The 11,629-nt window shown below is 62.0% G+C and overlaps 1 protein-coding gene across 1 annotated transcript in view; it reads left to right on the top strand.

Moving 5' to 3' along the window:
- The window catches only part of CDC42BPG (CDC42 binding protein kinase gamma), an 86,812-nt gene that overhangs the window by 9,886 nt on the left and 65,297 nt on the right, over positions 1-11,629 (top strand). Inside the window, exons 2-24 of the mRNA XM_044682024.1 lie at positions 551-642; positions 746-829; positions 1,092-1,187; positions 1,575-1,723; positions 2,510-2,603; positions 2,687-2,887; positions 3,597-3,845; positions 5,768-5,838; positions 5,991-6,103; positions 6,191-6,274; positions 6,765-6,844; positions 7,051-7,230; positions 7,859-7,951; positions 8,292-8,410; positions 8,519-8,588; positions 8,854-8,960; positions 9,218-9,332; positions 9,581-9,729; positions 10,405-10,493; positions 10,596-10,648; positions 10,754-10,861; positions 11,070-11,123; positions 11,401-11,506. Coding sequence (XP_044537959.1) covers positions 551-642; positions 746-829; positions 1,092-1,187; positions 1,575-1,723; positions 2,510-2,603; positions 2,687-2,887; positions 3,597-3,845; positions 5,768-5,838; positions 5,991-6,103; positions 6,191-6,274; positions 6,765-6,844; positions 7,051-7,230; positions 7,859-7,951; positions 8,292-8,410; positions 8,519-8,588; positions 8,854-8,960; positions 9,218-9,332; positions 9,581-9,729; positions 10,405-10,493; positions 10,596-10,648; positions 10,754-10,861; positions 11,070-11,123; positions 11,401-11,506 — 2,556 coding nt within the window. The remainder of the gene's footprint in view (positions 1-550; positions 643-745; positions 830-1,091; positions 1,188-1,574; positions 1,724-2,509; positions 2,604-2,686; positions 2,888-3,596; positions 3,846-5,767; positions 5,839-5,990; positions 6,104-6,190; positions 6,275-6,764; positions 6,845-7,050; positions 7,231-7,858; positions 7,952-8,291; positions 8,411-8,518; positions 8,589-8,853; positions 8,961-9,217; positions 9,333-9,580; positions 9,730-10,404; positions 10,494-10,595; positions 10,649-10,753; positions 10,862-11,069; positions 11,124-11,400; positions 11,507-11,629) is intronic.

Here is an 11,629-nt window from a genome sequence, read left to right as displayed (position 1 = left end):
TTCCTCCCTCCCTCCCTTCCTTTCTTCCTTCCTTCCTCCCTCCCTCCCTCCCTCCCTTCCTTCCTTCCCTCCCTATCTTCTTTCCTACCTTCCTTCTTACTACCCTGCCCCCCCCCACATACACACACCTTGGAAAAGGAAAAAGAAAAAAATACCCTTGTAACCAATATATAAAACAAATTCCTGCTTTGGCCAACCCACACTGGAAGTTCTAAACCCTTTATTTTACAAGTGAGCAAACTGGGAGCCAGAGAAATGAAAGGTTGGCTTGGAGATGGCAGAGCCAGGATTCAAAACCAGGCCTCTGCCTCCTGATTTAGGACTCCACAATGCCATATTGCCTGTTACCTATCCAACTCCTTCCTTTTACAAAGGGGGAAACTAGGGGCCAACGAGGGCCTTGCCCAGGGCCCCCAAACATGTTGCTATCAGTTGGGCTCCTCTGAACCTGGAGACCAGGATGCTCTCCCCTAAGCCACAGGACGGGGCTCTTGGGCACCTCCAGCCCTACTTCTCACTGCCCCCTCACACCCATTTCTCCTCCTGCCAGCCACCCCCTTCGTGACAAAGGTGAAAGAGCTGAGGCTCCAGAGGGATGACTTTGAGATCCTCAAAGTGATTGGCCGAGGAGCCTTTGGGGAGGTGAGTTCCAGAGGTCCTGAGGGGGTGGCAGGGGAGGAAGGGTCTGTGCTGGGAGAGGGGTACCCCTTATCCCTATGGATGACCTCTCCCTGGGTCTTTGCAGGTTGCTGTGGTGAGACAGAAGAACACAGGCCAGATTTTTGCCATGAAGATGCTACACAAATGGGAGATGCTGAAGAGGGCTGAGGTCAGTGGAGTCATCCCCCTGCCTTCTTTCTAAAGCATGGGGTATTAGAGTTTGGAATGTGGGGAGGATAAGGTTGGTGCCAGTGATACAGAACAGAGACTAGCCCACCTGGAGGCGGCACTAGTCTAGATTCCTCGTTTTACAGCTGAGGAGACTGAGGTCCGGGCCAGGGACTTGGCCAAAGTGGCAGAACTGGGCACAGGACCTTCTTTTCTTCCAATCCTCTGATGCCTTTCATTCTTTCTTCCTTTCATTCCTCCAGACGGCTTGCTTCCGGGAGGAGCGAGATGTCCTGGTGAAGGGAGATGGCCGCTGGGTGACGACTCTCCACTGTGCTTTCCAGGATGATGATTATCTGGTAGGTTTGGCAGTGAGGGGCTGCCCTGGGGCCTTGGTGGTTTGGGCTCGACGCAGGGCAGAGGCAAGATAAATAGTCAAGGAGGCTGCTTGGCCAGGCCAGAGCCAGCGCTAACTCCCCTGTCTGGGCCATTTGGCCTTGGGGCAGATGTGAGAAAGTCACCGCTGGGGGCTGGTTCCCTTTGGCGACCATCAGAGAAGTTTACCTGGACAGCTGGAAGGATGGACTGGAGGGTGGATGGTCGATAAGTTAGGGCTGGAGATGCTCAGACCTGGCTCCGTACCCCGAGGGGCCTCGGGCTTGGAGATCAAATGATGTGATTTATAAAGTCCTTAACACTGAAGAAATGCCTTTTCCTTCCCTTCGCTCCCACTGTCCCCTGCCCAGTACCTGGTGATGGACTACTACGCCGGTGGGGACCTGCTGACCTTGCTGAGTCGCTTTGAGGACCGGCTACCGCCCGAGCTGGCCCAGTTCTATCTGGCTGAGATGGTGCTGGCCATCCACTCCCTGCACCAGCTGGGCTACGTGCACAGGTGCCCAGCTCCTTCTCCCCTGCGTTTAGGCCTGCAGGCCTGCTCCCCTATTCTAGGCCCAACAGGCCCATTTCTACTCACCAGGTCAGCCTGCCTGCCCTTCTTCTCTCTAAGGACCCAGGATCCTGGTCCCCTATCTACTATCCCTTTTAGAACCCGGGGGCCATTACATGATATCACAGACAGGCATATACTTAATAGGTGATCAAGTTCAACCCCCTTGTTTTACAAATTGGGAAACTGAGGCCCAAGGAGAGAAAGGAAATTGCCCGAGGTGTCCCTTGATATTAAGTAGCAAAGCTGGAATTTGGCCCTAGGTTCTCTGACCTTGAGACCCTGGTTTGTGGCCGCTGGCCCTGGCTATCTCTGAGTAGCCGCCAGCCAACCTGGGTGGCTTCCAATTATCCCCTTCCTTCCATTCCCCCACCAGCTTCCCCTTCCAGTCCCCCATCCCAAATGTGGCTGCCAGTTTCTCCCCAAGACCCAAAGTACTCCTTCCATAGCCTGCTGTTCCCTCCTAGGATCCAGGCATCTTGCCGGGGGCCCCTGATCCTTTCTCAGGATGTGGCCGTCCCGCTCAGCCCAGATAGTGTGTGCCTGGCACATACCACGCACCAGATGCCTATTGAGTTCAGAGCATGCTGGCTTGGGAGCCCAGGGGCTTCCCTCGCTAGGCCTCGGTTGGCCTTTTGGACAGTGAGTCGGGGTTGTGCCAGGGAGATGTTCGCTAAGACCCTCCTTGGGAGTTCTGCACTCTCTGACCAGACCCTGGCTCTCCTGGCACAGGGATGTCAAGCCGGACAACGTTCTTCTGGACACAAATGGGCACATTCGCCTGGCCGACTTTGGCTCCTGCCTGAGGCTCAACGCCAATGGAATGGTGAGTGGAAGCCCTGGGACAGAGCCGCCTCGGACACCCATCGGGGCCCCCAGCCTTACCCTGCCCCTATCGCTGGCCTACAGGTGGACTCGTCAGTGGCTGTTGGCACTCCTGACTACATCTCCCCTGAGATCCTCCAAGCCATGGAGGAAGGAAAGGGCCACTATGGGCCCCAGTGCGACTGGTGGTCCCTGGGCGTCTGTATGTACGAGCTGCTCTTTGGAGAGACGCCCTTCTACGCTGAATCTCTAGTGGAGACCTATGGCAAGATCATGAACTATGAGGTCAGGCTTTCAGGGACCCTTTGGGGGCCAGGATGGGGCAGGAGGAGGAGGGCACTAAGAAAGGTTCAGGGTCTTGGACAAAGGGCAGAATGGGAGAGGCACCGGCCAGGGTTCTGGGCTGAGAGAGACGGTGTTGGCCTGGTCGGTCCTCCCTTCCCTCTGTCTGGGGGCCTCCGAGTGAAATGAACTGGGAAATGAAGGGCTCAGGCTTCATGACCTCAAAAGCTACGAGTCTGGGTTCCCAGGAAAGGGAGATGGACACATACCCAAGTTCTAGACTCAGGAAGAAATCTTAGGGTTTGAGCCTGGGGGCCTGAGTTCTAGCCTGAATGGACAAGTGTCTGGGTTCCAGGATGCAATGGGGTGAGGGTGCCTATGAGCTTAGACCGAGAAAAGGAAGCAATTCCTGGGGCTCTAGGCTAGGGTGAAGATGTTCCAGATTCAAGGCTAGGGGTCAGAGACAGCCACTCAGCTTCTAGCTTGGAAGAAAATATACATTTAGTTTATAGGTAGCAGCAAGGGAATGCCTCAGGTTCTAGGCTGGGGTTGAGGGACAACTTCAGGTTCTGGCTTCTGGGGTCAGGTGGGGATGCCTGAGGTTCTAGGCTAGAGGTACAGTGCACATCCCCTGGGTTCTGGATCACTGACTGGGCCCTGGAGAAGGACCTAAGCTGAGTCTGGGGTCCCCGCACTCTCTTTCCTCCTCCAGGACCATCTGCAGTTTCCCCCAGATGCCCCTGAAGTGTCAGAGAGTGCCCGGGACCTGATCCGCAAACTCCTGTGTCGCCAGGAGGAGAGGCTGGGCCGGGGGGGCCTTGATGACTTCCGGGGTCACCCCTTCTTTGAGGGTGTGGACTGGGAGCGACTCCCCACCAGCACCGCGCCCTACATCCCTGAACTCCAGGGGCCTGTGGATACCTCCAACTTTGATGTGGATGATGACACCCTTAACCACCCGGTGAGAGGTCAAGGCTGGCCCTGAGTCTGGGGAGCCTTCTGGGAAGGGCCATAACCTGATACTGGGTTTTGCGTCCTCCCACCTTAAAGATGGGGGTAGTTTAGTCTAGACCCAAGAGATCCAGGCCAAAGCAGGGGGAGTGTCCATTCTCTCAGGTTTCTTTAGCCTCCTTGGCCTCTCCAATCCAGCTTCCCCTCCAGTTATCATGGCGGACCTTGATGTAGGCTCTGGATGGCCAGCCAGCTCCTAAGGAGGCTTACCCCACATGGTAAGGCTCATGGGAGTTGTAGTCTTTGGCTCCAGGAAGCCCAGCAGGGGCGAAGGCCCTGGGTGTCCTCCAGATCACGTTCTTTGGGGCAGAACTCGAGGCTTTCCCGTCTCCGTGACTGGCCTGCAAACATTTATGAGGCATCGACTGAGTACGTGGCTGTGATTGCTCAGGGATGGGCACCTAAAGAGAGGGGACGCAGACTGAGCCCCTCGACGATGGCCTTTCCTTATGCACCTGGGCAGCGGCGAGGGCATCAGCTCTGCCATTGCCTCCTCCCTGTGGCCAGTCTGTCTCTTCTCTGGGCATTCGCCCATGTGAAATCCCCCGGGAGCTGGCTGGGAGGGACCCACCTCCAGGGCTCCCTGCTCTGAGAGGGACCCGGCAAGGGCCCACAAGACAGCTGAGATGCCAAGCAAGGGAAGGGGCGTCTCAAAAGGCAGAGGCAGGGGGGCAGCTGGGTAGCTCAGTGGAGTGAGAATCAGGCCTAGAGACAGGAGGTCCTAGGTTCAAACCCGGCCTCAGCCACTTCCCAGCTGTGTGACCCTGGGCAAGTCACTTGACCCCCATTGCCCACCCTTACCAATCTTCCACCTATGAGACAATGCACCGAAGTACAAGGGTTTAAAAAAAAAAAAGTTAAAAAAAAAAGGCAGAGGCAGGGAAGAGGGTGATGGGGCATGGCATGGGCAAAGGCTTGGAGATGAGAACAAGGGTCAGAGAGTTTGGTTTGAAGTAGACTACGTAAAGCAGAGAGGGGAGCCTGGGCAGCAGCCCACTTATGGAGAGCTTGGACTAGCCTCAGTTTCCTCTTTTGAAAAACGAGAGCGTTAGGCTAGACGACCCAGCTCTCTGGCCCCCTTCTGCCCTAAGTAGATGCTTCTCTGACTGCCAAGCTGAAGATTTAATTTTTGTTTTTAAACCCTCTCATCAGCCTTAGAATTGATACTATGCATTGATTCCAAGGCAGAAGAGCAGTAAGGGCTAGGCAATGGGGTTTAAGTGACTTGCCCAGGGTCACCCAGCTAGGAAGGGTCTGACGCCAGGTTTGAACCCAGGACCTCCTGGCTCTCAATCTCCTGAGCTACCTAGCTGTCCTAAGAGATTAAAATTTTATTCTGTGGACAAAAGGGAGATATAGAGTACAACACAGAATAAATAGAGGCTCCCGTTCTCTCTCTGTCTCTCAATCTCTCTATCTCCTCTCTTTTTCTCTTTTTCTTTCTTTTTCTGTCTCTTGTCTGTCTTTGTCTCTGTCTCTCTTCATAAAATAATCAATTAGGTTATTGTAATAGCCCAGCTGAGTCGTGATGAAGGCCTGAATCAGGGTCTTTGCTCCTGATAGGCAAGGAAGAGGGAAGAGAAGAGGGTCGCTAGGACAATGAGGTTTGGATTTCATACTTGAGGCAGTTGGGAGCCACGGAAGGTCTTTGAGCAGAGGAGTGACCTGGTCAATGGCTCTTTAGGAATAGCCCTTTGGCGGATGCCTGGGTTGGAGAGGAGCCTGGAGGCTCCCACAGTAGCCTGGTTGTGGAGAGATGATCAGCCCTGGGTGGCCGGGAGGCATTTGCAGCCCCTCCTTGGCACCTGGTTAGACACTTCTCTCACATCCGTGGGTCCCTTTTGTCCCCTTGAGCTTTCCTTCTCCTCGCAGGGAACCCTGCCACCTGCCTCCCATGGGACCTTCTCTGGCCACCACCTGCCTTTTGTGGGTTTCACCTTCACGTAAGTGTGCCCCTCCCCCTCTGGATTGTGGGCAGGGCGTGCGCAGTGCTGGGCTGGGGGCGGGGCCTCCATAAGGCGGGGCGGGGCCTCTAACTCTCTCCCAGCTGAGGGCGGCTGTGGGCGCTCCCCCTGACTGCCCCATGGCTCCTCAGCTCAGGTCCCCGGCCGGGCTCAGACAGGAGCCCCCAGCTGGCGGCCTCCAGCCAGGAGCAGAGCTTGCAGATCCTGGAGAAGGAGAAGGCGGAGCTGAGCGGGAAGCTGCAGGGTAGGGCGGGTCCCTGTGGCCCCAGGAGGGCGGGGCGGGGCGGGGCGCGGCTGGAGGCGGGGCTTCAGCCAGGCTCCCCTCCCCCAGATGCCCTGCAGAGAGTCGCCCCTGGGTACAAGGAGCTGGAGCTGCTTCGGAAGGAAGCAGAGACCCTGCGGAAGAGGCTGGCAGGTACCCGCAGGGCCCCTGAGGCTGCAGGGACTGTGGTGGTGATGAGCCCATTTTACAGCTGAGAAAACTGAGGCAGGGGAGGCTAGAGAGGAGGCCTGGAAGGAAGGGAAGGAAACAAGCGTTTATTAGGCCCCTGCTGAGTGCTAAAACTTTCCCTTAATCCTCGTGGCAGCAGCCCTGGGAGGCGAGTGCTGGATCCCTATTTTACAGTTGAGGAAACTGAGGCAAATCCATGAAGTGACTTGGCCAGGGTCTCTGAGCTAATCTGTGTCTGAGGCAGGATTTGAACTCTAATCTTCCTGCTTCCAGGCCCCCCAGGCCTGTTCTGGGCCTGAGTTGGATCAGACTTGACCATCTAAAGCCTCTTCTGGCCCCCTCCAGAGCCTCTGCCCTCCTGGGCTCCTCGCTGGCCCATGAGCCCTGGGCTTGCTGGGAGGGAGGCAGCCAGGGCCTCCCCTTCCCCGTGTCACATCCCTCTTCTCCCCAACAGAGGCCCAGGTGGAGGCTGCCCCAGGTGGGGGGGCGGCCCCTGCGAGCAGCTGGCAGCAGGAGAGAGACCGGCTTTGCCAGGTTTGGGGCCTCCGTGACTCTGGGCCAGCAGCGCTGCGGGATGGGGTGGGGTCAGACCTTGGCAGGGGGACCCAGGGCTGGTTCTGGGGCAGGGCTGGCCCCCTCTTGGCCAGGTGGGGCCCCTGGGACATGGGGGAAGGGAGGGGGGTCTAGGGGCCTCCAGGCCTGCTGGGAGCTTCTGTCCGTCCCCATCCTGTTGCTCCCAGGACCTGTCTGAGGCTCGGAATCAGCTGCAGGCCCAGGCCCAGGAGCTGCTCGTCTCTGATGGGAGGCAGAAGGAGCTGCAGCAGAGGCTTCGGGAGGCCGAGGAGGCCGCAGGGGAGGCTGGGAGCCGGGCGCAGGCTCTGAGCCGTCAGCTGGACGATGCCCGGGAAACCCAGGCTGAGGTAACTGAGGCCGGCCTAGGAGGGGCCTCTGGGAGTGGGGGGAGAGCAGCCTCCGAGAGGCTGGCCTCAGGTGAGCCTCAGTGACCTCCCCGGGGCCAGACCGTGGGAGGCAGCTTCATCCAGCAGATGGAGGCCGGCCTCGAGGCCCTGAGTGTCTGCAGTGTGCCAGGCCCCTGCTGGCCTCTGCACCGATCCCTGCCACCTCCAGAGGTATGAGCGGGCATTGCCTCCAGGATGGCAGTGCCAGCACGGACCAGGCAGCCACGTTGGGGTTCACAACCCAGGAATGTCAGTCCTGCAGGAATCTTCCCTCTTGTCCATCCCCATCTTACAGAGGAGGAAACTGAGGCACGGAGGGGATAAATGGGCCGCCTGTGGTCACACGGTCACCAAGGCAGGTCTCCTGTCGGGGCCACCCTGGGCCTGGAGGCTGGAAGACTTGAGTTCAAGTCCGGTCTCGGCTGAGTGGCCCCGGGCCCGTCACGGAGCCTCCCTGCCTCGTGTCCCTCGTCTGTAACGTGGGCATCATCGCGGCCCCCCTCCCAGGGTGGGGGGTGATACTCGTAACGTGCTTGGCACAGGCCTGGCACCCAGCGTGCCCCCTGGCGCTCCCCTTCCCTCCCTTCAGCTCGAGGCCAAGCTGGCTGCCCTGAGCCAGGAGGTGAGCCGGCTCCGGAGGCAGAGGGAGAGGAGCCGCGAGAAGGAGCGGACCAAGGCCAAGGTACCCCGAGAGCCCAGGGGCTCCCCATTCACTGAGCCCGACTGCGATTGAGGGGCCTCGGGAGGTCCCTGCCCCCGTGGTCCCCCCATCCTGTGGTCCCCCTCCCTCACCCCCTGGCCCTATGGCCCCCCACCTGTGTGGTCCCCCCACGCCCACGGGCCCCTCTTAGCTCCATCCCTCTAGCTTGGCCACTGCCAAACCCGCCCCTGCCCTGTCCACGGCCAATCTGGGGACACACGTGACTTTGTGGGGGGTCACATGGGGCACACGTGACCTTGCGGGGGCTGGTGCCGGGCTTGGGGTACAGGCCGGGGAGCTGATTCTCTGCCCCCATCCGCAGGCCGTCCATTCGCCCCCCGAGACCAATGGCTCTGGGCCGCTGGGCGGGGGGCCGCCGGAGGCCCTGAAGAGGGAGATGGAGGCTCTGCGGTCCCAGTTGGAGCAGGCTCGGAGCCAGAGGTGAGGAGGGGGGCCGGGGCCGGGGCCGGGGCCGGGCGGGGGCTCGGGGGCTCGGGGGCCGCCTCGGGCTCAGGGGCCTCCTGTGCCGTCTCCCTGCAGCGCCCCCAGCCCCAAAGGGAAGGATGAGCTGCTCCGGCTCCAGGAGGAGAACAGACGCCTGACCCAGGAGCAGCAGCAGGTGCGCCGCTTGGCCGGCTTGGGCACCGGCCCTATCCAGGAGGGCTTCCCGGGGAAGGTGGCTAGTCCGGCCCCTCTCATCCCCATTGTACAGATGGGGAAACCGAGGCACGGAGCGGCAATAACTGCAGGGACTTGGATGGGCAGAGATTTGAAACGGGCGAATTCAGGGAAGAGTGACTGGTGCAGTGTGTCAGGAGGCAGCGGCGGGGGAGGCCTGGAGTGACGGACTTGGGGCTTTGGGCTCTTTTCTTCCTTCTGGGCAGCTATCAGGAGAGCTCGAGCGAGAGAGGCAGGTCAAGAAACAGCTGGAAGGAGAGCGGCGGGAGAGCGAGAGCAACTGGGAGGCCCAGATCTCCGACATCCTCACCTGGTGGGGGAAGCTCCCCGCCCTCTGTTGGGGCGTGGGGAGGCCGGGAGGGAGAGCGGAGGCCGGGAGGCCGGGAGGGAGAGGGGAGGCCGGGAGGGAGAGGGGAGGCCGGGAGGCCGGGAGGGAGAGGGGAGGCCGGGAGGGAGAGCGGAGGCCGGGAGGGAGAGCAAATGTTTGGGCTCATGGCGAGGGGCCTGAGGCTAGGCCCAGGTGGGAGGAGGAAGGCTGGGGCTCAGGAGGCTGGCTCTGCCCTCCTCCAGGGTGAATGATGAGAAGGTCTCTCGAGGCTATCTGCAGGCTCTGGCCACCAAGATGGCGGAGGAGCTGGAGTCGTTGCGCAGCGCAGGGACCCAGACCCTCCCGGCCCGGCCCCTGGTGAGCATCTGGACTTGGGGAGGGGGCGGCCCCCGCAGGCCTCTTTGTGCCTGGGTGTCATGCCTGGCATTTCGCCATTGGAGGTCAGCCTTCGGGCCAGGCGGGGGCCTTCGGGCCAGGCGGGGGCCTTCGGGCTTCACAGTACTTCACCAGAGTCCATCGTCCGGATGCCAGGCGGAGGCCTGGCCGGGGCTCCGGGGGCCGGAGGGGGTGGGGGGTCTCACTGGAGCCCAACTCTCCTGGGCCAGGACCACCAGTGGAAGGCCCGGAGGCTCCAGAAGATGGAGGCCTCGGCCAAGCTCGAGCTGCAGTCTGCGCTGGAGGCCGAGATCCGAGCCAAGCAGAGCCTGCAGGAGGAGCTGGGCCGGGTCCGGGAGGCCCAGCGCCAAGGGGAGAGGTGGGTGCCCTCGGCGGGGCGGGAGGGCTCTGAGGAGATGGAGGGAGGCAGGGAGAGGCGCCGCTCCCAGAACGGAGGCTCCCAAGGCCTGAGAGCCGAGTCGGACCCGAGACCCCAGAGCCCGGATGGGGCGGGGCGGGGAGGGACGCCAGAACCCTGGCTGGGCGAGGTGACGAGGGGGGCTGGGGAGGCCTCCGAGCATGGCGGAGACGACGGAGCTTATCGCCGGCCACGGAGGCCGTCCAGTCCACGACCAGGACACGGCAGGGCCGGCCTCGAGCCCGTGTTCAGCGTCGCCCTTCTGGGGCAAAGTTGCTGGTTCCGACTCCATCAGGAGGGACCTTTGGAGGCCTCCTGTGTCTGCGGGGAGGGCTGGCTCGCGGCCTGCTTCTGGTTCTGTTTCTATCTGGTCGGTTGTGGGCCAGGAACCGGGGATGGGGGCAGCCTAGACCAGAGCCGGGAAGGACCTAGGATGGGGGCCGGACCCACGGCCGGAAGGGCCTCGAGGGCTCGCCTAGACCAGCAGCCTCGTTGGCTCTGATGGTCGCGGCCCGGAGCACCCCCTTCCTGCCACACTCTGTAGGGCTGGGGTTGGGGGTGTCCCCTGAGGAGGGGGGTCATTGGGGAGCGAGGGCGCCCCAGGGGCTCAGACGAGGCCCCTCTCTGTCCCCCCAGCCACCTGCAGGAGGCCGAAAAGCGAAATGAGACGCTGCGGCAGGAGCTGGCCGCGCTGAGGGAAGAGCTGAAGGCCCGAGGGCCGGGGGGTGAGCCGGGGAGGCCGGACCTCGGCCGGGGCGGGGGTGGGGGTCCCGGGGAGGCTCGAGCCTCGGGATCCCCGCCGGACTCGACTGCCCTCCTCTTTCCAGATTCCAAGCCGTCCGGATCCCTGATTCCGTTCCTGTCCTTCCGGAGCTCGGAGGTGAGGGCGGCCGGAGGGCGGGCGGCCCTGCTGGGCAGCGTCTTGGGGGGGTGACGGCCTTCGGCCTCTTCCTCCGCCCATGGCTTCCCCGATTGTGTCCCACAGAAGGACGCTTCGAAGGACCCTCCCAACTCCCCGGACGCCCCGGACCCCCGGCGCCCCGGGCCCGAGTCAGAGCTTCGGCCAGAGGGCCGCCGCAGCATGCGGATGGGGGTGAGGCGCTGCCCTTCTCCAGCCCCCCGTTCCTTTCTGCCTCCCCACAAGCAATAAGGAAGTGCCTGCCGAGGCCCAGGAAACGCTGAGCAATGTGGGGTGCAGGGGCTCGTGCTGGGCCTCGCTGCCTCCTCCCCACACCCACACAGGGTTCCCCCAGGCTCCTGGCCCTCGGACCCCCTTGACTTGTGTCTGTCTCTGAGCACAGGCCGTGTTTCCTCGAGCCCCGGCCCCGGCTCCCGGCGACAGTCTTCCAGCCAAGGTCAGAGCCACGGCGGGGCCGGGGGAGGGACGTGTCTGACACGGACGGGCCCCTCGAAAGCCCAGCCGGGAGGGCCCTCCTGTGTGCCCCGGCCCCGCCGTCTGCGGCAGGAGGCCCCGGGGGGTCTCAGAATGGGACGTCCTTCTCTGAACGATCCCCTGCGAGATGCATCCGAGATGGGCTGGGCTGGGTGGGTCGGGGGGGCGGCATCGGCCTCTGAGTCACGCTCGGGGGGCCTGGGGGGCCTGGGGGTGACCTGCCCGGGCTCCCCTTCCAGCCCGGCTCCCATGCTTTGCGCCCCCGGAACTTCGTGTCCCCCACCAAGTGTCTGAGATGTACCTCCCTCATGCTCGGCCTCAGCCGCCAGGGCCTGGCCTGTGAAGGTGAGCCCCCTCCCCTCCCCTGCCCGAGCCCCAGGCAGCCCCCTCCCCTCCCTCCGAGCCCCAGGCGGCCCCCTCCCCTGCCCGAGCCCCGGCTGCACTCACCGCCCCCTCTCTCTCTCCTGC

Source organism: Gracilinanus agilis, chromosome 6 (genome assembly GCF_016433145.1).
Source record: "Gracilinanus agilis isolate LMUSP501 chromosome 6, AgileGrace, whole genome shotgun sequence".
NCBI lineage: Eukaryota > Metazoa > Chordata > Mammalia > Didelphimorphia > Didelphidae > Gracilinanus > Gracilinanus agilis.
This window is presented reverse-complemented; position numbering and strand designations above follow the sequence as displayed.